At 36.8% G+C, this 23,922-nt stretch overlaps 1 protein-coding gene across 5 annotated transcripts in view; it reads left to right on the top strand.

Moving 5' to 3' along the window:
• P4HA2 (prolyl 4-hydroxylase subunit alpha 2) overlaps nt 1-22,992 on the top strand; it is a 55,853-nt gene extending 32,861 nt beyond the window's left edge. For 4 of the 5 annotated variants that reach the window (XM_014065369.2, XM_014065366.2, XM_014065368.2 and 1 more), the window contains exons 6-16: nt 151-288; nt 2,576-2,815; nt 5,274-5,476; nt 7,310-7,486; nt 10,257-10,327; nt 10,768-10,867; nt 13,274-13,327; nt 17,469-17,534; nt 19,592-19,660; nt 21,141-21,237; nt 22,607-22,992. In XM_014065369.2, the coding sequence (XP_013920844.2) occupies nt 151-288; nt 2,576-2,815; nt 5,274-5,476; nt 7,310-7,486; nt 10,257-10,327; nt 10,768-10,867; nt 13,274-13,327; nt 17,469-17,534; nt 19,592-19,660; nt 21,141-21,237; nt 22,607-22,677 (1,286 nt within the window). In that variant the 3' untranslated portion in view covers nt 22,678-22,992. Of the gene's footprint in view, nt 1-150; nt 289-2,575; nt 2,816-5,273; nt 5,477-7,309; nt 7,487-10,256; nt 10,328-10,767; nt 10,868-13,273; nt 13,328-17,342; nt 17,403-17,468; nt 17,535-19,591; nt 19,661-21,140; nt 21,238-22,606 lie in introns of all 5 variants that reach the window. The other variant, XM_014065374.2, reaches the window with a different exon arrangement.
• The last annotated feature ends 930 nt before the right edge of the window (nt 22,993-23,922 follow it).

Below are 23,922 nucleotides of genomic sequence, written 5' to 3'. Positions count from 1 at the left end.
ATTGTTTATTTCTGTTTCAATTTCAACTCTTGGATCCAATATACCATATTCTCTGGAACAGGAGAGATGTTTTTCATTGAAGATCAATCTGCTATTGATTATAGTCTTTATGAGACACCCGGGTTAACCATTTCTGTCTTTTTCAAATAGGCTTTATTACAAATCTGACGGTTCAGCGCCAGTTTTTCCCAAATGAAGAAGATGAAACTGGAGCTGCCAAGGCGTTAATGCGTTTGCAGGACACATACCACCTGGATTCTGAAACAATATCAAAAGGAGAATTTCCAGGTGATGATTGAAATCTATATGATGTTTCTATGAAGTATATTGTTTCTTTGAATTAGGTTCCCTGCTGAATATATATATAAAACAGTGAATAAGTTATGAAACCCTACATTTGTATGCTGTGTCTTATTCTGTGTCTATGTTGGCTCTATGACAATTTTGTTTTGTTATTTCCAAAATTATGGTTAGCAATGGTTCACTAGATTTCAGAGAAGCATGCCTAGCATTATTGTAAGGATATAGAAATAGCTTGGAAATGTAGTGCTCTTGTCTAGATTGATTTACAAACAAACAGAGTCAGTTTCCATTTTTTTGGTGAGCTCTACGCTAATGCAAAGCACTGTCAGAATTATTGTGGTTGAGATCAATGTGCCGGTCTGTAAAATAGTTCAGGGTCACTATATATTTCTGGCAAAACAAAAATTAACAAAGTATTTAGTTTTCTTAGTTTCACAGATTACTTATGCGATCTTTTGGCCTCACAAATATTTTTAATAGCAAGTTAAGTAACTTACAGACTTTGTGACTATAAATATTTTTTGTAATATTAGGTTAATTCAAAAGTTTTATATGCCACATTTACTAATAAAATCCTCAGAAAGTGGTGTCCATTAAAAACATTTGAATAACAAACTTCAGTAGAATAAACCATTAATAAAATCCAGTATTTGGCTCTAATGCATGCTAATCTGGGATTCGTTCCAGTTTTTCTCATGGATCAGTTTATTTGGCAACTAGACATGATGAACATCTGGAGTTAAAGGTATACTTCAATATTTTCTATTGTCCCAGAATCTGGATGACTCTGTTGGAGTAAATCAAATACATAACTAAGCATGGATGTTGGGTAATAGAATAGAACTAGACTGTTCTCAGTGGTTTTGGTGTCTAAATTGAGGCTCCACAGAGGCCAGGTTATGCTATGCATCTGCTTAATTCTGTGTTCCTTTTCACCACAGAAAACATTTCCACTGGATGGGGAAGACAAGCAAGTTTGAGTGAAAGTGTCTGAGACAGTTGACAGTTTTAAATTTTGAAAAGATAACTCCCCACCGCATCCTGGATTTTAAATGATATTGGGGTGGTGTGACAAGGGAGATGGCAGACTTGGAAAGAAATACTTTAGAATACTTGCTTTTTGATTCCAGCTCTCCTTACACTTCATTGAAATATAAATATTACTTTACTTGAGGCTCAAGGGAAAGAGAGTGGGACTTAATCTCTCAAGTCCCTTTAGCTTCCAATTCCACTGTTCATACCAATGAGCATTAGGACTGAGGTTTTCTGCTTTTTGTTCTCAAGCTACTTTAAGTTTTAAGGAAAAAATGGCATCCTTCCACACTGAGGAAAAACAGGGCTATTTCCACTCTCAATGCAGGTTTGGGTTTGGTTGCAATTTAAAAATTCCTGGTGAGAGAAGGGGAAATGAACTCAAAGGTCATGTACTGAATTAATTCTGTCATCTGATCCTGAATCTCCTGATACCCTGGTAGGATTCTAGACTAAAGATAGGAAAGCAAGAAGATGAAGGAACATCAACAACCCAGTTCTTGAGTGGGTGGTACCTAGGAATGCAATTTTCAAAGCAGCAGGAGGACTGATTATTTGTATCTGGTTTGGAGGTTTTGTGAATAGGCAGGAGGGAATTAGAAAAATCTATCCTTTTCCTGTGTATCTCAGGGACTTTTTTTTTTAACCATGTCCACAAGAATTTATTTATTTATTTATTTATTTATTTAATTAACTAACTTGTATGCCGCCCACTCTCGGAAGACTCAGGGCGGCTTACAAATAAGAAGGGAAAGGGGAATATAAAAAATAAAAACAACACTTAAAAATTCAACAACATTCATAACCTAGGATGGGGCTGGATAATTCAATAGCCCCAGGCCTGCCGGAACAGCCAGGTCTTGGTCGCTTTGCGGAAGGCCGGAAGGGTAGTAAGGGTCCTGATCTCAATGGGGAGATCGTTCCATAGGGCCGGAGCAGCTACTGAGAAGGCCCTCCCCCGGGGGGTCACCAGCCGACATTGGCCGGCAGATGGAATCCGGAGGAGGCCTAGTCTGTGCGATCTAATAGGTCTTTGGAAGGTGATTGGCAGGAGGCGGTCTCTCAGGTAGCCAGGTCCGATACCATATAGGGCTAGAAGAGCATTCATCTAAAAACAAAGGGAATAATAAAATCGAATCAATTTTTTCCTCGCATGCCTTCATTGCGTAGAACTCAAAAGTAGACAAAAAGCTTAGGCAGGTTTGCCAGACGTACTTAATGTGTACTTTACTCATTTCAGGCACAAAATACCGATCTACCTTGACAGTGGATGACTGTTTTGGTATGGGGAAAACAGCTTACAATGATGGAGATTATTATCACACCGTGCTGTGGATGCAGCAAGCCCTAAAACAGCATGATAATGGTGAACAGACAACTATCAGTAAAGCTGACATCTTGGATTACCTCAGCTATGCTGTTTTTCAGCTCGGGGATTTACACAGAGCAATAGAGCTTACAAGACGGTTGGTCATCCTAGGTAAGAGGTAGCAATAGAAACTTACTCCGATCCAATAGCAGAGAAGATACTTTAAGGGGAATGTGGGCAGCTTGCTCTCTTTGTTGGCATCTCTGAAAGAAGCCTCACCTTTTCCTAGTCCCATAAAGCAACTATTTGGTCCTGGAAGATAAGTGCTTGTAGTAAGACGATGCCCATAGGGTGGGAAAAGATAGTCTCACTGTGTCTATGCCCCATTATTGGATCTTTAACTCAAACATTTGTTTTCTTGGGCACACATTGCTCCATGCTTCATTATGGAGGCACCAACAAATCCAGCAGATATGTCCCCATTTCCTGCAAAGCACCTTTTTTTTTTGCCTCTGATCCAAATAGCTGCGCATCCCAAGTAATGCATTTTTCCTTAGAGGCTTATGGAATTTCTGATCTGGGAAACCTCTCTCGCCTGCCATACCAAATGTATAAAAGTGAGGGTTCTGTGATCACCACCGTTTGGAGATAGGAATCCCTGTCACTTGACAGCATAGGATCCCACTTCACTGCTTCTCCTGTACTTTTGAATGAAGACAGTGCTAAATTATCCTGAATTCTGCTCAAAGTGAAACTAATGATGACTTTTAGATCTTTTAATCCAGATTTCCAAATTCTCAGCAGACCATACCATCTCATTAACTTTGCTTCATGAGATTATTTACTCTATTTCCCCCTTTCTTAACTATAAAGATGATTGCTAATAACTTCCAGAAACTGAGAACATCTGCTTCTACTCAGTGCTGTTATTTGCTTGGATTATTGTGCAGTTTATCTAAGGCAAAATAACAATCCAATCTATTTCTGTCAGGATTGCCTTGAAATCTGCAGTGGAATCCTGATTTTTTTTCCCTTCTTATTCTTCCGAATATATTTTATATATACTGAATAAGCTGTCTGATCAACCCTCTGTTTTCTATTTGTTTATCCATTTTCTTTTTGCCAAAGTCATTCCCTTGCTTTGGAATGTTGACTTCTTCTTTTTTTCGATTTCTTGCCCTCATTCCTTTTCTTGCTGCTAAGACAGTAATACCCCAGGTGTAGTCTTGTATTAAATAAAATAAAAGGATTCAAGTTACTATATGATTTCATTTTTTATTTTGATGTTTGAAGTTTTATTCCAATACTTCTGCATTCAATACACAGAGAGAGAGAGAGATGCAGATGGTAACAAAAATACCCTAAACATATTAGATTTCCAGCAATGAAAATAATTACTGTAATTCATCCCTTCAAACGTGATTGGTGTTAATCTTAATGACTTTGCCTGAAATCAAAAACTAAGTGATTAAGCCACTCAAAGTCACCTATACAGTGTAGGCAGCATATAAATTCAATTGATCAATCAGTCAATCAAATAAGTAGGATTGAGTATGATTAGTACTTGGTAGGGAGACAATCAGGGAATATCAAAGCTGTATAAGTATAAATAGGGTTTGACTTACAACTGTAATGAAACCCAGAATTTCTGTCATAAGTCATGGCAGTTGTAAATTGAGGTACCCAAGTGACCAGACTCAATTTTACAACTTTTTTATCGTGATCATAAGGTGAATCCATGTATTCCTATGGATTTTGTTTGTTTGCTTTGGTCTGGAAATCAGCTGAAAAGGTCAGAAAATAATCTTTTAAATCACAGTCATAGCTTCCTGAAAGCTGTAAAGATGAGCCAAGTGTCTACAAGGGTGGGTGTCAGAACTCCAGAACCAGGTCATAACCAGGTCCATTATAATTTAGAGCAGACATTAACTGACCAGTTGTTAAGTGAAAACTACCTGTAGATTGGACTGGAAAGTCTGAATATTTTCTGAAAGAAAACAGCATCAAACCCTTCCATGCTGTAATTGAGTATGGACATGATTGCAATGTCATTAGGAACTGATTTGTACACCTAGGTTGGGATGTAATCTCTCACGTTTGATGTTAATCTGTATACAAATGATGCTGTGTTAAACTTAAAATTGTATCGAAAAGAACTGAATGTTGATGTAAGACTATTCCCTCTAAATTGCTGACCGAGTTCTGGTTTTATCCCTAAAATATCCAGAGTTTTTAAGTTATCAGACCTTTCCACTATGAACCATTGCTTATTCACCCAAATTGCTTGTACTCCTATTGGTTAGGCTAGTCTGCTGGGCTGTTTCAATAAAAAATGGACAAGCTTTATTTTTTTTAAAAAAAACCTGTAATTGTGCTCTTTTTAATGTAGAGAAAAGCCATTTGTTGGTAAACATGCCATGACATGTCATGTCACTTTTGAGACAATTCATCACACTCTTCCTTTATTGCCTTTGTACATTTCAAGCCCAATGAGGATCCTATCTTTAATTCATGGAAAGCCTAATTGGAAATGGGGGGAGGCTGGCTTCTGACCTGCATAATGTAACAGGTGGCCTGCTATAGACTTCAAAGTCTTGTGTTAATTCTCTTACGATTTTTTCCAATCAAGACCCAGGTCATGAGAGAGCAGGCAGCAACATGCAGTACTTTGAGAAGCTGCTGGAGAGCGAAGAAGAAAGAAACCAAATCAATAAATCAGCAGTGAACCCCAGTGAGCCCAAAACATACAATGGCATTTATGAAAGGCCGCGGGACTACCTTCCAGAACGTGAGACCTATGAAGCCCTTTGCAGAGGGGAAGGTGTGAAACTGGTAAGTAAAAAAAAGTGCCAAGGATTATTAGTTTAAATAGCGATAGCACTTAGACTTATATACCACTTCACAGTGCTTTGCAGTCCTCCCTAAGCGGTTTACAGAGTCAGCATATTGCCCCCAACCACCTGAGTCCTTATTTTACCCACCTCAAAAGGATGGAAGGCTCAGTGAACCTTGAGCCTGGTGAGATTTGAACTGCCAAATTGCAGTCAGCAGAAGTAGCCTGCAGGACTGCACTCGAACCGCTGCGCCTCCGCGGCTAAATTCTGGTATTGTTTCCTTTAAGACTACATTTTAGAAGTAAGTTCATCTTTGCTTTCAACTTGCTAAAAGACATAAAAAAGTCAGTAGGTAACTTCACATGGCAAGGTAACTTAATTTTTACACCAAGAAGCTATATCCTCCATTACGAAACACAGAGAACAATTTGAAAAACAGTTGCCATTTCAGATGAATAATGAATAGTTCTTCTTTGAATTGCATGTAGTTGCTCATCTGTAATGTTCAAGACTATTCTGTTTGGTAACAATGAGCTCAGAAAATGCTTAAAATTATGACAAGATGTCATATTTAAACTTATCCTTGCTTATAGGGTTGGAAGGGACAGAATAACAAAATAACAGAATTGGAAGGGACCTTGGAGGCCCTCTAGTTCAATTCCCTGCTCAGGCAGGAAACCCTATACCATTTCAAATTGTTGTCCTTAAAAGCTTACAGTGTTGGAGCAACCACAACTTCTTCTTTTTTAAAAACATATATATTTTTATTGTTTTTACATTTAAAATAATGCAGCACAGCGAAGCCATTATAACCATACAATCACAGTATATACACATAATCTCATCCATTAGCTGTCAGCCTACTTAATACATTATCTATCCTTCTATCCAATCACATTTACAATTTGTTCCAGTCTTGTCACCTTGTTTTATATCAATAATAAAATCTGTTCCAAACTTCATAATATTCCGACTTTATTTTTTAGTCCTAAGGTGAGCCTATCTGCTTCCGCACAGGCCAAAATTTTCTTAATTATGTCTAACTCTGATGGGATACTTTCTTTTTTCCAATACTATGAATAAGTTATTCACGCCGCAGTTAAAACATGGATAATTAAATAGAGCACATCTTTCTTATACCCCTCCGGTATTATGCCTAGGAGGAAAATCTGGTTTGAACAGAATTTAATCTTCCACCATTTGTTCCAGCCATGATTGTATCATTTTCCAATATCTTTTTGCCTCATTGCATGCCCACCACATATGAGAGCACCCACAACTTCTGAAGGCAAGCTGTTCCACTAATTATTATCACTGTCAGAAAATTAATTGTTCTGTCAGGAAACTGTCAGGACCTTGGAGGTCTTCTAATCCACCTCCTGCTCAAGGCAGGAATTCTCAAACCATCTCAGACAAATGGTTGTCCAATCTTTACTTGAAAAACTCCGGTGATGGAACACCCAGAACTCCGGGAGGCAAGCTCTTCCACTGCTTAATAGTTCTCACTGTCAGAAAATTCCTCCATTCCAGATTGGATCTTCCTCTGATGAGCTTCCACCCATTGCTTCTAAATTGATGCCCTCTTTCCTGTGGGAGCCCTGAGCCCTTCAGGTATTGGAAGACTGCTGTTATGTCTCTGTCTCCACTCAGTCTTCTTTTCGTTGAGCTAAACATACCTAGTTCCTTTAGCTGTTCCTCATAGAATTTAGCCTCTAGACCCTTTATCATGTTTTGTTGCTCTTCTCTGCACGCTTTCTCAGCATCTCTTTTGTATTGTGATGACCAATAATTCAAAATCTAAACTGATGTATTTATCTGGATATATTCCTAGACACCTCGAAGACAGAAGAGGTTGTTTTGCAGATACCACAATGGAAATCAAAATCCTTATTTAATTATAGCACCTTTTAAAGAAGAAGATGAATGGGACAGCCCACATATTGTCAGATATTATGAAGTCTTATCTGATGAAGAAATAGAGAAGATTAAGGAGTTGGCTAAACCAAAAGTAAGAGTTCATTTTATTCAGTGACTGAAATTATATCAGCATTTCAATTAATTAATACAAGCTAATAAAAAATGAAATTGAATGAATTGGGACTGGCTGTTTCCATAAAAAATATGTGCATAATAGTTTGTCCAATTTAACACAAAGATAAATTGCAGGAAATTAAAGCTTTTAACACTCTCATGGAAAAGAAGAAAGCAGAATATCTGTCCAAGGTTTATTCTTAATTCTAAACTAGTACGTTTACTGTGATTGTTGAAGAAGAATGGTGGCTCACTTGCTCAATCTCTACCCATGCTGGCTGGGAATGATGGAAAATGTAATGAACACATCTGGAGAAAGCTGATTTACCCTAATTATAATGAGCAGAGTATTTCATCTTATCTGAAAACTATTTTACAAAACATAGCAGGAACTGAGCCTAGGAACTTGGTTTTTCTAGTAGGCTGTGATTTTACATATGTTTTAAATAGTAGAAAGCTTCCAATTACTTGTACATTGGTAATTATTTCCTTTATCTCCTCTAATTAGGAATTAGAGTAAGTTAATGGTCAGAAATTGAAAAAAAAATTACATTGACGAATGAGGTTAAGAAATGTAGCAGTTGAGTAAGGATTTTTTTTAAGAATGTGGATTTATTTTAAATGTTTCTGAAGTCATAATTCTTGTTCATCCATTAGTTCACCTCATTTAATATTCTTCATGACTTTCATCTCTACAAATAAAGACATTTTTCTGATGATTTATCATTACTTTCTCTGGTTCTTAGACATCATAAAATCTTGGACTGAACTGGAAACATGATTATTTCATTTAGTGCAGGATGTTTAAAAAGAACAAAGCTATATATTAATATCTGCCTATTTGAAGACCAGATTCTTTAGATGTGGATCTGATAAATAAATAAAGTTGCTGTAATGTTTTTCTAATGACAATCTTGGACTATAATTAAATGAAACTGTTTTATTGTATTTATACATGAAAATAATCAGATAAATTTAGCAGTATTAATTTCATTAACTGTATAAACCATTTCCTTTTGAAATACAGATGCATACTTTTTATGGGAAGTATATGTTGCTACTCATTTTTAATCACTCATTCAAATACACACTAGGGTCCAGGATAGGCTAAAGTTGTGATAATATAGCAATTGATCAGCAATCAAAAGATATATTCATCCATATTGTGATGTTAAAAAGTTTGAAATAAGAATTTATTACTGTCGTAGACAACATATATTTATCCCTGTCTATCAGATCTAAAAGTTGGTGGTGGTGTTAAGGTAAAATTTATGCCCAGGACTTGAAGAAAAACAAGAACAAAATATGAAATTGTAACTTACATGAATATTTTTTTCCTTTTTAACCTTAGTTTTAGCAATACTAATTTTTGTCGTTCCAATTCCAAACTGAAAAGAGGAGCGATAACTTGCTGCTATTTAATATGGATATTTCATTTTAATTTCTTGCTTTTTAAAAAAGACAATGACAAAATGTAGCCACATTATTACATATATTAGAAATTCAGAATTAAATCACTTCAAGCAATGCTTTAAACTGAGTTTCTGATCCTGATTTCTGGAGCAAGAGCTTATTACAACAGAATAGCACATGAGTCAGGAATCTGGCATTTCATTGTGCCAAAAGCTACATGTCAAGACAAGATAATTAATAGGGATATTAAGAGACCAAAGAAATAATATGGAAAAAATGAATTAAGCTTGGGAAGAAAAATGCTGACAAAAAGAATAATTATGAGTGTTGTCTATTAGAATACATAGAACTCATATTAGTGAAGTGGCATTGTTTTAAATAAATGTTTGTGCCACAATTAAGGTGCAGTCACACTGCCATGATTACAGGCATACTTGTGGTCATGTGGGCCAGATCCCTGATTGGTTCAACCAAACTAAACTCTTTGCAAAGTCTTTCCTAATCATTCCCATTTCCTTTAGTAATCTGTCTCTGCGCTAGCCTCAGGCGGTAGGATGTTAGTCTTCAAAACTCTTTCTGCTCATTATACACTGCTGCAGGATATTAAGTAAAAATTAATCACTTCTTTATGATGCAGTCTGTTGTATGAATATATTAGAAATGTTAGGGAGTTCTGGCAAGGGACAAGCTCTCAGTGGGTTCTTTGAGGTGCTTCTTTGAGTGAGATGCCAAGAGGACTGGGCCCTGGGGACTGCCAAAGGGGCGGGGGGTATTCTTACTTTTGTTAAAGATAAATTAAAGCCTGTCTCCTAATATAGTACCATTTCCCTTGCAAATTCTGTAATAGTTCTTTGTTTGCCTTGATTACATACCAGCTAATGAAAGATGCAATCATCAAGGTTTGATACAGCTTTGTTGGTATTGTCTGAGCTTGATTTTCCTCCTGCAGATATTTCATTACCAGGTTAGGTATTATTATCAGTGCTGACACAAGAAGTGAGTGTTGTTGGCTATTTATATAGAGCTGTTGTTGTACTGGGCTTTGCCCATTTCTCCCTGAAATCCTCTGAGTTCCATACATTATGGTCTGCTTTCCAGTTTTGGGACAGCGGTTTTGCATTTCACTGTCATTACCAACCCATATAGGATTAAGTGTATTTAACTCTAAGTCTTTAACTCAGCAACCAAGCACAAAATGCTTCTTAGAAGAATCTTATGGAATGCTTGGGAATAAAAATGCAAGATGAGTTTGGTGTGTGTGTGTGTGTGTGTGTGTGTGTGTGTGTGTGTGTGTGTAATTGAAGCTAGTAAATCTTTCATATCTTTTGATGCAGTTGGCAAGAGCTACAGTCCGGGATCCTAAAACAGGTGTACTAACAGTAGCAAACTACCGGGTTTCCAAAAGGTAAAGATTGAATTTCATCCTCTTTTTTATAGAATAATTTTAAAACATATTGATAATAAATTAAAACCTTGAAATGCACATCATTCAAAACTTGACTAATAATTAAAACCTTATTGAACGAAGAACTATTGAAATGTTTAATATTTTTGCTTTTCTTACTATTTTATTCTACGGTATAGATTTTATGTACAGTATTATTATGTATTATATTTTGCAAAAAATTATATATAAAACCTACAATGTCAAGTTGCAATGTGTTATTATGTAAACTATTGCTTAATGGTTAAAAACTAAAGGTTGGTTTTTGAAGAAGTGCTGTAAATGTTGACTCATCTGCAAAGTGGAGTGAAGATATGAAAGAAAGTGAGTCTGTGAGTCTGCCTTTAAATTTCATGAGTTGAGACTTGTAAATTCCTGCACATAATCTCTTTTTCTGAAAGTTCCTGGCTGGAGGAAGAGGACGATCTGGTTATTGCCAAAGTAAATCATCGAATGGAGCAGATTACAGGATTAACTTCCAAAACAGCTGAATTGTTGCAGGTGAGTATATTACCGTTTACCTCCTTTACACAAGGCTCTGCCTTCTGTCTTGAAGCAGGACTGTATGAAATGTGTTGAATGTGTAATGCCCTGAATATTATGAAACAAAAAACAGTGGGCCCCCATCTTACAAAAAGAGAGCAATCGTCTTCAAATTTTGATTGAGATTTTTATAATTGAAAATTCTACAAACAGTAATAACATTTAACAGGAAGTTTCAACTATGTGTGCAACAGAGGTGGGCTCCTACCAGTTCGGCCGAGTAGGTAGTAATTCAGCTTGCCACACCCCCGAACCGGTTCTATCGGTTCAGGAGACACCATCATTTTTTTGGTTTACTGACAAATGCGCGCTCGACAAAAACGCGCTGACAAAACAGCTGGGAAAAAACCACGAGTTCGAAATCGCGCCGACGAATGAGCGCAGAAGCACGCCGATGACAGCATGCTGACAGAACCGTGCTCTAAACCTTACTCTTACCCTAACCCTTACCTTAACCATAATCGCGCTTCTGTCGGCGCTCTTTTGTCGACGCGCCTTTGTCGACGCACTGTCGACGTCGTGGTTTTATCGCCACAGTTTTGCCGGGCACGCTGTTGTCGGGTCACGCATTTTTTCAGTACTGCGCATGCAGATATAACGAGCATCAAGCGCAGTGCGCATCCCTGAGCAAACCGGCAGTGGCAGCAGCTGGAACCCACCCCTGACGTGCAGCATATCTTCCCATCATTGCCCCATTTTTTAAATCCAGTAACTGCTTTTTAAAAATTAGAACAGCAAAATCCAATTGAAATACAATAGGTTCAGTATTTATTATACATGGCAATGAAATCACAGCTGCCAATTCCTTAGCTGGTGTTGATCTTCATTCTCACTGAATTATTCCCATGAACCTAGGATGCTATAATCATCATTTCTGTATATTACTGCTTGCTCTCAGTGTGAGTCTTGTTGCCCTGGGAAAATGTCTCGTTGGTTGTGCCATTTGGTTTTGCCCAATTGCTCACTTGCTTGTTCACCAGTTTCACGGGTTTTGCCCTCAAAGCACTTCGTTGCTCTACTTGTGCCAGTTGAGGTTTTGCACCTGTTGTGGTTACATATTAATATTATTATTATGGGATTTTTATTTTACCTTTTTAAAAATATGGTCAACTCAAGATGGTGACCATTCCCAATATTCTTGCCTCCTATTTTCATCACCACAACAACCCTGTGAAGTGGTTGAACTAAGTTTTTAGTCCAAAGCCACCCAGCTGGCTTTCCTGCCTCAGAGAAGCCTAGATGTCACATTCTCCTGGTTTCCAGGCCAACACCTTCCGTATTTTTTGAAGTATAAGATGCACCCGAATATAAGATGCACCAAGATTTTGAAGAGGCAAATTTTTTAAAAAAGTTTTTGCATTCTGCAGTCCTCTCAAAAAAACGGCTTGTTTTTTGCAAAAATGGGCCCATTTTTTCCCCAAAAAAGGGCATGAATAGCCTTTAGGAAGTTTGTAGAGTGCTCCTGTGGGCTGGGGGGGGATTGAGCAAAAAACAGCCTGTTTTTCGCTCATTTCTGCCCTCTCCAGCTCCCAGGAGCACTCTGGAAGCCTCCTAAAGGCAATGCGTGGCCATTTTGGTGAAGGGGGGGAAGGGTTTTGGCAGGCAAAAAATGCTGTTCAGTGTATAAGATGCACCCAGATTTTCATCCTCTTTTTTGAGGAAAAAAGATGTGCCATATATTCCCAAAAATACAGTAGTCTAAGGAAGTACATTAAGAGTTTATGCAGTTTTTGACTGACAGACTTTGACAAAGAGCTGAGATTTCAGACTTCTGCACCATTAGAATTTTTACTGCAAAAAAGATGGTGATTTGCTCTCTTCCAATTGCTATTTTTAACATAGCTTAAGAAAAAATGTGAAACAATTCAAGAATAAAAAACCAGTTTCTCTATACAGAACTTTATTACTTTTTTTATCTCATGTCCCTTTCCCTGTGGACAATACACTGCCTTCTCAAAACTATTTTCTTTTCCTTGGTTTATCCTATGTTAAGTCATAAATGGATAAAATCAATCCTTGTATGGTAATTAAAGCATCAAGCCAAATTAATATTGCATTGCATACATACATATACAGCATGGAGAATTCCTTGCCCTGGGTAAGAACAATTTTAGGAAATTTTACCAGTATGCAACAAAACCTATCTTACTCCACATTCACACTATTTTATCAAGATAAGATCTCTAAGCTATAATCTTCCTTGCAAATTAACCTAGAAACATGCACTGTACTGACACACATTCACCATGCAACATTATATTGACGTTTAAAAGCAAAACGTGTTTTGAAAGATTACCATATTTTATTTTGCTTAGGAGGTTTTGCTTTAATTTTGCTAATATTTTACCCTTTTGTACATTTTAGGTTGCTAATTATGGCATGGGAGGACAATATGAGCCACATTTTGACTTCTCGAGGGTAAGATTTCATATTTTAGGTACTTTTCCCAATTATTGCTAAGGATATCTGATACCTTGGCTAAACTAGAGGTGAGGGAAACGCCTAGTTAGTTTCAACATATTTTTTTGTTCGTACAAGAAAGAACAGGGTGGGACTGATATGGTTTGTGATTAGAGCATTGATTAAAGAACCTGTATTTGTCCCTTACTGGCACCCTGAATTAAATTGCTCCATCTCCTAGAAAAGTATTATCAAGAAGTTCATTGAAATAGACATTGGTTGTGGGGTTAACCTTCACTTTCCACTGTCATAACTGATTTATTCAACTTCCCTCTAATGCTGCTGGTTTTATATATATAAAAAGATTTTAGGGAATCCATGTCATCTTGCATTTAGCTCACAGGGTGACTATGAACAAGTACTAGTATCATATTCATGGAAACAATTTTTTCTTACAAAATATGAAATATAATGTTTGCTAGGTATGGATTATATTTAAGCATTTATATTTGAAGAAACAAATGGAGAGCAAAGAAAGCAGTATATGCACTTCTGTATTTTTTCTAAATTACTTTCTCTCAATTAGAAAAATTAGGATTTCCTCCCATAAATTACTTTTAATTATAAGCCAAGTGGTGATTAATCCAAGGTTGGGTGTAATGTCAAAGAACACCACCAGCCCTCCCCAAAAAAGATATGCCCACCCCCACTCCTTTCCTGAAAATATATACATTATCTGTCTCCTGGCAGGCAATTTTTCTAGTTTTCCCAAACTTATATCAACATAAAATGAAACTAGTGATTTTTAAAGAAGATGGGAGTATTAAGGGAAGTGATTAGTAGGCAGCTGTATTGTGTCTAAGGTTGAGGCAGAGAACTTTAAAGTTCATGCGTTTTGAAAAGAGATGTCATTTATCGGCCCATCTTTTCCTGAAAAATCTTCCTCATGATATGGAGAATAATAATACCAAGAAACAATGCTGTGGCTTTTCTTCCAGTAGTATATTTCCAGCCATCTATATGTTCACCAATAAAGTCAAATGGGGATAGGAAACACTTGGTGAGATTAGATCACACTTCTATTTCAGCTGTCTCTAGAAGAAGTTAATTAAGAGGTAAACCATATGTTTGTCTAATACATTGTTCAGGTTCCAACTAAGAAGTAGAGCATCTTTCAAATCATGTTCATGCTACTTCTCAGTGGTTCTGTAATAAGAGTTTGAGGATTGTTGAGGTGGTTCCAATTTTTACATGGTCAACAATTACTACAATTTAGCATTTCCTGCAACAAACTATGCCCATCTCTGAAGATCCAAAGAGGCATGTGTGTAGGTTCTAGATACACAGAATTGAAGTGAGCCTCTAACTGCTTCATTTTATGGCAACTTTCTTGATATCTTTTCCCAATTTATGATACATTGTTGATGAATACTGAGTATGATTTTCAAGCTATCTATATTATCTACTTAAACATTTAATTAGTTTATCAATCAGAATATCTTTAAATATTTTAGTGAAATGCTTTACTAAAGTTAAGATTATATTTGTTGCATTCCATAAACTATTATTATGGAAACAACTCAATTAAAAAAATAGTCTCATAATAGTTTTAATATCTTAGAGTAGCACTATTTCTTGACTTTGTTTTTTTCCCCTTCCTTCCCTTTGTGTATATTAGAGATGTGGGATCATGTCTTACTATATAAAGACATGATAAAACAAGCTATTATCTGATTGCATCTCTGTGAGGACAAATCTGTTATTACAAATCAGTGGATATTTACAGCTTCTTCACTAAAACTGATCTCTGTAAAGGGGACAACGAAACAATCAACAAGATATTCATTCTTGGATGATATGTAATGCTTGGAATTTAGCTGTCAGCAGCCAAGTTTGAGGAAAGTTAGCAGCTGGATTTCTTAGGGATTTGGACTGGTCCTCCAGGCTCTGTATATAGCACAGGTTATAACTTGAATCCATTTGCTGCTATTTTATGATAATTAAAGTTTCCAAAGCAGTTGTATAACTGTTTATTGATCGATTGATTGAAATTTATTAGCTGTCCCATTCCAGTCAACTGTGGGCAGCATACAAAACTAAAAAATATAAAAATAGCGAGAAACATTAAGTCAACTGGCAGCCCAGACTAAAATACTCTGTTAACAAAATCCAGAAAAGAAAACTGGGTTCATTAAACAATGACAGACATCAGCTTCAGGCCTGGGACTAGAGGCAAGTTTTCAAAGCTTTCCAGAAACCCAGGAGACAGGGTGCCATCCTTATATCAGAGGAGATACTGTTCCAGAGGAACCCACAACAGAGAGAGCATACTTGCTCTGTCCCACAAGATGGTAACATTTAACGGAGAGGACCTGAAGCACTCCACTCTGTTGGAATGCATTGGCTCAACAGAAACAACTGGAAATAAGTGGTCTCACAGGTATCTAAACCCTATGCCATATAAGGCATTATAGATAATAAACAGCAGCTTGAATTGCCATTGGTAGCCAACTGGCAATCAATGCAACTTTGTTCCTGAAAGCTGAGCTGAAGCCAGAGAGTCTCACATCAACATATCTACTAGGCAGAGCTTCTAAGAGCCCTCAATGAGTTGCAGATGATCATATCTCCTTCCCTGGGATTGTGGCTGGTGCCAAACCTGCAACCCAGATGGGTATATTTCCAAGAGAAGGACCTCCTCCTCCAGCCCCACCCAGATTATGCATGCCAGGTTACTTTCTCATCCACAATTAAACCGTGGATACAGGAAGATTTATTATACACTAACCTGCCATTCACAGGCAGTCATAGCTTTGCTTATTTGTTTATAGATTCTCCTACACATATAAAAAAATGTTTTGGGACTGATCATAAATCATTCTGAAGACCAGTTTTCATTTATTTAAGAGCTGTTATGCTGTTTTTAACATGTTGTTATATTTATAAATTTAAATGGGTTTTTAAAAATCTATCCTATTAGCCCCTCCATCCTACTACTGTAACATGGTCTCAAATTTCAGGTGTGATAACCAGATCAGAAAGTTTGGGGATTCCTGTGGCATTAATATCACACATTTATTGATGCTAACTGTATTTTCCAAGAACAATTCCTCGTTGTAGTTCCAGAAAAACAGCATTCACTTAGCTGAAAGCATCTTGCTTTTGTCATCCATCATAGCACAATAAAGGCCTGAAAGAACCTTGTTTTTAATAGGAAAATATTAATTGCTCTTACTTACATTGCTCTGTTCCCCCCCCCCCCCTGTACAAAGATAAGGAGAGTCGCTCTGTGGCTAGTTGGAATTTAGTAACACAGCATATTTCTGTCAGACTTTCTGTTCTTGGCTGCTGATCATGATGGGGAAATGGCACTTTTGATTTCTATTGGCTGAAAAGTGCCCTTTCATTTTTTTATAGTGCAAGGAATGAACCTACCAGCATATCTGATATATTACAACTCCTATCATTCACAGAGGATTCACAGAGATCTCATTGTGCTTAACCAAAATGTGTTTTGTTTATTTTTGGCTAAGTGTATTGTGTGAAGCTACCCATGGTGGTTTGTAACTTTGACATGGTTAAAAAAACTACGAGGGTAAAGGTTCCTTCTCCAAGCATATGGGCACTCATGATGTGAAAGTGTTAAATATTGCAACTTTTTCAATCAGGATCTCAGGTTTTTTTAGGAAATTTCTTAGAAAATGACTTAATAAGTCAGAGAACAATCCATCCCTCATCCTACATCCAAGCGACAGATATTCGCCACTATTGTAAATAAACTTTGGTTTAGCACAGTGTGTGGACTAAAACAGCTGTTAGTTTGCAGACATGTTTTTTGGATATGTTGAATTAATATGCTATTGCATCTGGGCCTTTGACTTAAACCTGCAATATACACCTGAGAAAAAGTCCCTGGAACAATTGGGTGCGACTTTCTCGTATTAAGATTTGTAGACAATCTCCACATCCTGTTTCCAAAGCAACAAACCTGCAATCAGTTTGGAAGTTGGGTTAAAGTTGTTGTTTGTTTCAGCGACCCTTTGACATCACACTCAAAACGGAAGGAAATAGGCTAGCAACATTTCTTAACTATGTAAGTATCTTTGTATTCTTGTCCCTGTGCTTGAAATTTGCAGTTTACTTTTATTTAATTTTATAGAAAGATGAACCTGATGTTTTCAAGCGTTTAGGGACTGGGAACCGTTTGGCCACTTTTTTGAACTATGTAAGTATGAGAAGTCTTGGACAAGTAGAGTAAGACTTGTGTTTTTTTTCATGCTACCATCTTAAATGGAATTAATTGCATGATATTTTTTTAGAGATTGTTGACCCAGTGTTAAATAAAGTCATAGTATTTGTGGAGATTTATTTTCCCATCTTCTTGCTTCATGTATACTATGAAGTTTGGCTTAATTGTGCAAAGGAAATTAGTGACTAAAATACATTTTTAACAGTGGAGCTTTTGTGGGAACTGATTTGGGAACCTTTTCAATCATTATTATTTGTGCAGCCACAAAATCTGTTCTCATTTTACTTCCCAGGACATGAACGTGTTAAATATTGCAGCTCTTTCAATTGGGATCTCAGTTTTTAAAGATTTTTCTTAGGAAATGACTAATAAAAGGCATTAGTTTATTCCAGATATGTGCCTGCATTGTAGTTATTATTATTGTTACTAGTTCATTAGAATACCACTTCTACATCCCAGACATTTTGCAATGATTTTCTATTTTCTTTAAAGAAGAATTTCATTTCTTTGTCTACCATTTGTGTAAACTAATTGTCTTTTAGGATGGTTTGATTCATTTGCAGTCTAGCAATTATGGAGCATTCATTAAACCTACAGACTTAGCCTTTTAAAATCATTGATCCAGAGAAAGAATTGCTGATAGCTTTCTTCTTGCTGTTGCCAACATCCAGCTCTAGTCATATTTTGCCATTTTAACTGGAAGATACATGTGCTGAAAGTTAACAGTGATAAGGCAATTCAGTAGAATCTCCAAAGTAGCATGGAACCAGAAAGAATTAGGGTATTTCACGTTCAGTTACCATGTCAGGGTTTCAATTTCTTCCTAAAATTTGCTAAATTCCATGTCCTGTGTGATGAGTGCATCTCTTTAGAGGTGCCTCATTGTCCCTAAATTAAAACATGGTAGTTTGAATCCAAATATATGTTCCATCAGTTGAACAAAACCCAAGTTACAGAATGGGATTTGATTGCCCCTTTGTTTCTGCTGCAACTGCATTTATCACTTTGAGGTTAATACTAGTACTAGAAACAGAGTTGGTTACATTATGTAGAACTATAAGTCGGTCAGGAAGTTGTTGCTGTACATAATTTAGATTCAAAACCATTACACAAAAATAGTGACTTCTCATCTTAGTTAAAGTGAAGGCACTATGTATGATAGAAGTGCTTGTGTTCTGTGGCTAAACCAAAATAAAGCTATGTTAGTTTCATTGCAGTGTTTCAAATTCATAAAGAAATTGCTCAGAGAAGCATAGAATTAAGCAGTATCATTAGAGCTAAGGCAATTTTTCAATTTACTAAGCAAATGCATTGGCCAGAAGACTGTAGTCTTTATTCTCTGATTAGTAGTGTAATCCTTCCAAAATCTGGAAGAGATGAAGGCTGCAGTCTTCAAGCCATATACAAGTAATCCTCCAGTTATGACAGTTCACTTAGCAATCATTCGAAGTTACAACAACCCCCTCCCAAGTACTTAAGACACAGTCCTGAAGTTAGGAACGTTGCAGCACCACCACAGTCATTTACACTTACAAATGATGGCAGAGGCACTGCAACATTTGCCCCTGCCTATTCCCTCCTGCTGCCGAGCCTCCACAGGCACAGGCCTGTGGAAACTCACCTTATGACAATCTAGGGAGCCATCGGTTCCTTCACCTGCTTGGGTTTTTTATCCTAAAAATCTGTGTCCACAGGCTTTCTCTCTCCCTGTTAAAAGATGTCATGGATGCTGCTTCAAAACTTTGAATGTGGCTTCCAGAACCTCTTGAGAGGTTGCTGCACAAGTTTCTACTGTGACAGAAGGGGAAATTTATTATGAAATATATGAGGAGTATAGTAGTCATAATATCTGTACTTAATTCAATTCACATTTTTTGTGTAAATTAAATCAGATTTTGGTTTTATCCTGGCCCTATCCACTTCTTAGGATGTGGCCTTCATCCTGCAAAAGGATGCAAACCGTTGCTGGGTAAGAAAAGAGTTGATGTGGACTCAGTGGAAGATCTTACGGGTGTCCCATTTTCCTTCCTCAGATGAGTGATGTTGAAGCAGGAGGTGCAACAGTTTTCCCAGATTTTGGAGCTGCAATATGGCCCAAAAAGGTAACAGTTGTGCTTTTTCTGTAACAAATGCTTTCCCACTAGAAAGCTGATAATTAGGTTTGGTTTCTAGCTCTATTTCTACTGTCTAGAGTCTATTGGTCTACATAATTTCTACTCAGTTAATCATTCAGGATGACAAGATAGTTGCAATGAGATATTTGTGGGTGCTATCCATAAGTGAGAACATTCCAGTGGGACAGCACCAGTCATTAAAGTTTAGGCTGATTCTTACTCAGACAGCCTTCCTCTGTATTGAACAGAATTTAAATCTATCTTTGCCGGAAAGAGTTTTACAACATGTATTTAAGGAGGATTATATCCTTTTGCTTAATTAAAGGGCTCCATGTAATTTTACATGAATTTCTTCTTCTCTTTGCTGTATGCCAACTCTAACTCCTGCCCCGCCTCAATCCTCAAGCTGATTAGAAGTTTACGAATCAAATTAATTAATATTTGCAATGGGTCTTCCATAATAGTCCACAGCTTAGCGCAATAACTGAATCCAGCCAATTTGGGCTACTTTTCCTTAAAAATTTAAGGGGATCCATTTGTGTCACACTGAAATCAATGCAACCTGCATACAAGAAATATTTGTGTTTGCTATAAATGCATTTCTCTTCAGTGAAGAGTAGTATTGTTTCCTAAGTCCCAGTTCATATGAATATTAATATTATATTGGTTTAAAGGACCTAATTAACTTTTCTCCAAAGAAAGCCTGTTTTTAATATGAATATTAATATTATATTGGTTTAAAGGACCTAATTAACCTTTCTCCAAAGAAAGCCTGTTTTTAATTCTGCAATTGTCAGCACCATATTCAACACAATTTCTGAAATGGAGAGCTTTTTGTCTTAACCCTGCTGCTAAAATAACTCAAAATAAACATTAATTTGGTTATGAATTTGTAGTTAATAGATTTAATACATGAACAGTAATTTGCATTGTTCCTATATTTTTGCAGCTTTAAAAATGTATTTACAAATTAACTACAATCTTGATTCTAATTAATAAAATAATTTTCAAGATCTGTGTATGTTCATATTTTTCTTACGATTGGTTATGTATTTCTTCATTTCTAGAGAGCATGAATTAGTACCATGTTAGTTCTAATGCCCCTTAGACTTTGGTCTAGGTGATTTTGGATCAGTCACTCTCTCAGCCCTGGGAGGGATATAATGGCAAATCACTTCTGAAAATACTGCCAGGACAACTGCAGAGACTTCTCTAGGCAGTCACCAGGAATTAAGGCTACCTTGAAAGCCACATTTCCTTTTTCTTCACTTTCCTCCTATATTCAAAGATGTTGCAGTTCCATTAAAAGTGGAAATGGGAAATATTGTAGATATATTCCAACTTATTAAGACAATAACTAAGTGTGAATGTCCTATGGACTCCCTATTCTTATAGCAGTTTTAAGTTAAATGAAAATGCACTTGACACTGGATTTATTTCAAGGAATAAAGTTTGTTGTTGTTTTCAGGGGACTGCAGTTTTCTGGTATAACCTCTTCCGGAGTGGAGAAGGTGATTATAGAACAAGACATGCAGCGTGCCCAGTGTTAGTGGGTTGTAAATGGGGTAAGTCAAAATCATTTCTTTGTTTTGGGAAGCAAAACAGCTGAGGAACACTGGATTATTTTTGGTATAGGATTTTTGGCTTGCTATGACACATTGTTGGACAATGTGCTTCCACTTTAAAATTCCTTTGCTGTTAGCTTATGTCTACAACTTTGATGTTCGCTTATAGGATAAGAAAAGTAGAAAATGCTATCTGCTATAACACTGACAAGATGTGAGTACTATCTAGGAAGAACGTAGTGTTTCAGTGAAATTTTAAACAGCAGAACATTTGAACATTCAGTTCCATCTAGTTGTCTTTAGCATCAGTCAGATATCATTTAACAGGGAATATTCTCTGTATGAGCATTCCTGTTAATTCCCACCCACCAAGCCCATAGAAGTTTCTCAGATGGCATTGGCTTGCAGTAGGCATATTGTGTTCAGTGCAACCATTGGCAGGGAAAAAAAACATATTTGCATGCTGTTGGGCCATAAAGTGCCTATTGGAGAGCAATCATCATAAAGTAATGGTAGCTAGGGGAGAGGGATGACAGGAAGGCTTGTATGTAATCATGCCAGAGTAAAGTAAGGGTGATTCTAAAACTCAAGTTTTATAGGAGCGTCATGATCCATTTCCCTTTCTACTCATGGGATTTAATATTAGGTATTAAACACCCTCATTTGCATCAGCTGTCGGGGAGTTTTCCTCAAATTGAGTGTTCTCCAGATGTGCAATTGCTGAGAATTCTGGAAATTCACACATCTATAGTTATCAAAGTTGGTGAAAACTGTTCTTTGGCTACATGTAGCCCATTGACAACTCCTTTGGAAACTTTCCTTACCATTCATAAATTGAGTGAGACTTAAAGAAATCATTTTTCCTTCTGCATTTTGGGAGCTGGAGAAAATGGACAAAATAAGTCAGATAAAGCTCCTCACTACAAATCACTTGTGCACAACTACTCAAGGATTCAACATGAAGAGGTAGATAGGTGGTATATCAAGCTATCTTCCAAGGATTCATACCTACAGGCACATCGTGTGAATATAGTGGCCAAAAATTAGATGTCTATATGAATCTACATTCAAAAACTAGATTTAGAGCAGACTGAGATATTATTATCAGTGTTACATGTGAATGTCTGTATGTCATCAGATAAAACTATATTCTCTAAAATGTGATACAGGAAAGTTTAGATTTTAGATTTAGTTGCAGGTAGTTCTACTGCTTTTCTTACCATATCGATTGCATTTGTCATTTTATATAATTTAAAAAGTATTTTTGTATTTTTAGAGTCATACAATAGCTGAAGATGTTTAGTATGATAGCTGGCAAATACAATTTTATATAAATGAATAAAGGTAACCATCCTGCTTTTTTTAACAGTTTCCAACAAATGGTTTCATGAGAGAGGAAATGAATTTTTAAGACCATGTGGTACAACAGAAGTGGACTGAAACCAGCTCAACCCTATTTTCCTCCTCCGCTGTCAGCCTTCTGCATTGTTCAGTTCAGTTCTAAGAAATGACTTCTACTATGAAAAGGACAGCATTATTTATTGAAGAAAGGCAGCATTTCACAAGAAAACAAGACAGCTCTTTGGACAGTTGGTGCTATGTGCTTATATGTGGACCCTGACATTTCTCTTCTCCTTTCAGTTTCTGCAACACCCAGCAAGGTGATACGTTTACACATTGGTCACGAAACATTTTTTCAAAATGTTACTTGTATTTTCTAGGAAGTGCAACTTCATTAAACCTTTTTAAAAAGAAGCCACATGTGTCATGTGTGCTTAATACATGGCAAGCGTTGAGATTTTTTCCATTTCATCATTCCCACCTCGCTAGCTATTAAGCGGGGAAGAGGAAGCCAAGGTGACTTGGTGGGCTTCATAATGGCTACAGATATCATTTGCTGCAGAATTGGGAAGAAGGCGTCTCATGTAGGTGAAGAACTTGAAAATCATGGCTTCAAATGAATGTGCACAGCAACTTGTCAGCAGGCTTCAAATCATGCTTTGGGAATTATATCAAATATAAAGATACCACAATTATATCACAAATGCTAAAGGCAGACATAAAAATTCAGTGATGAGAACTGTATTTCATAGTGCGGGAAGGGGGGGACAACCACAGAGAAACGAGCAAGTTCCTATTCCCAGATAAAATGCTGTTCTCTCTGAAGGAAAGGCTGGGAAAGGGAGGAGTTTCAGGCCAGGTATTTACGGCAGAGGTTTCCTTCAGAGGAAGGTAGAAAAACCACTTGTGATCCATGAATCACAAAGTGACTTTCAATCAGTCCTCTGCCAAGGTTAAAACACAACCAAAACACAGACACTTTAAACATCCAGAACAATACCGATCCCACTCACTTGCCTGCGGTCACGATGGTATCACTTCCGTAATCTTCCCAAGTATAAAAAAAAATACCCCAGTGAATGGAAAAAGATGCGTATATGGCCATGAATCACTAATGCAACCATCCTTTTCTTCAGTCATTCAAACATTTTGTTTAGTAGGAAATGAATTTTCTGTTTTAAAAAAAAAAAACCTCATTCTCTCAAAAAGTGTGGGATTAGCCAACCAAATTTGTGGTATCTGGCTGCCTACAGAATTCCATTGTGTTATAGTTGTGTTTTTTTTTTTTTATGCAAAAGCATGTGAAATAATGTCTTTGCTGTGAGTGCAATGGGCGTAAAGCTG

Source organism: Thamnophis sirtalis, unplaced genomic scaffold (assembly GCF_051295495.1).
Source record: "Thamnophis sirtalis isolate CommonGarterSnake01/CBP01778 unplaced genomic scaffold, rThaSir2_p1.2 scaffold_3, whole genome shotgun sequence".
Taxonomy (NCBI): domain Eukaryota; kingdom Metazoa; phylum Chordata; class Lepidosauria; order Squamata; family Natricidae; genus Thamnophis; species Thamnophis sirtalis.
This window is presented reverse-complemented; position numbering and strand designations above follow the sequence as displayed.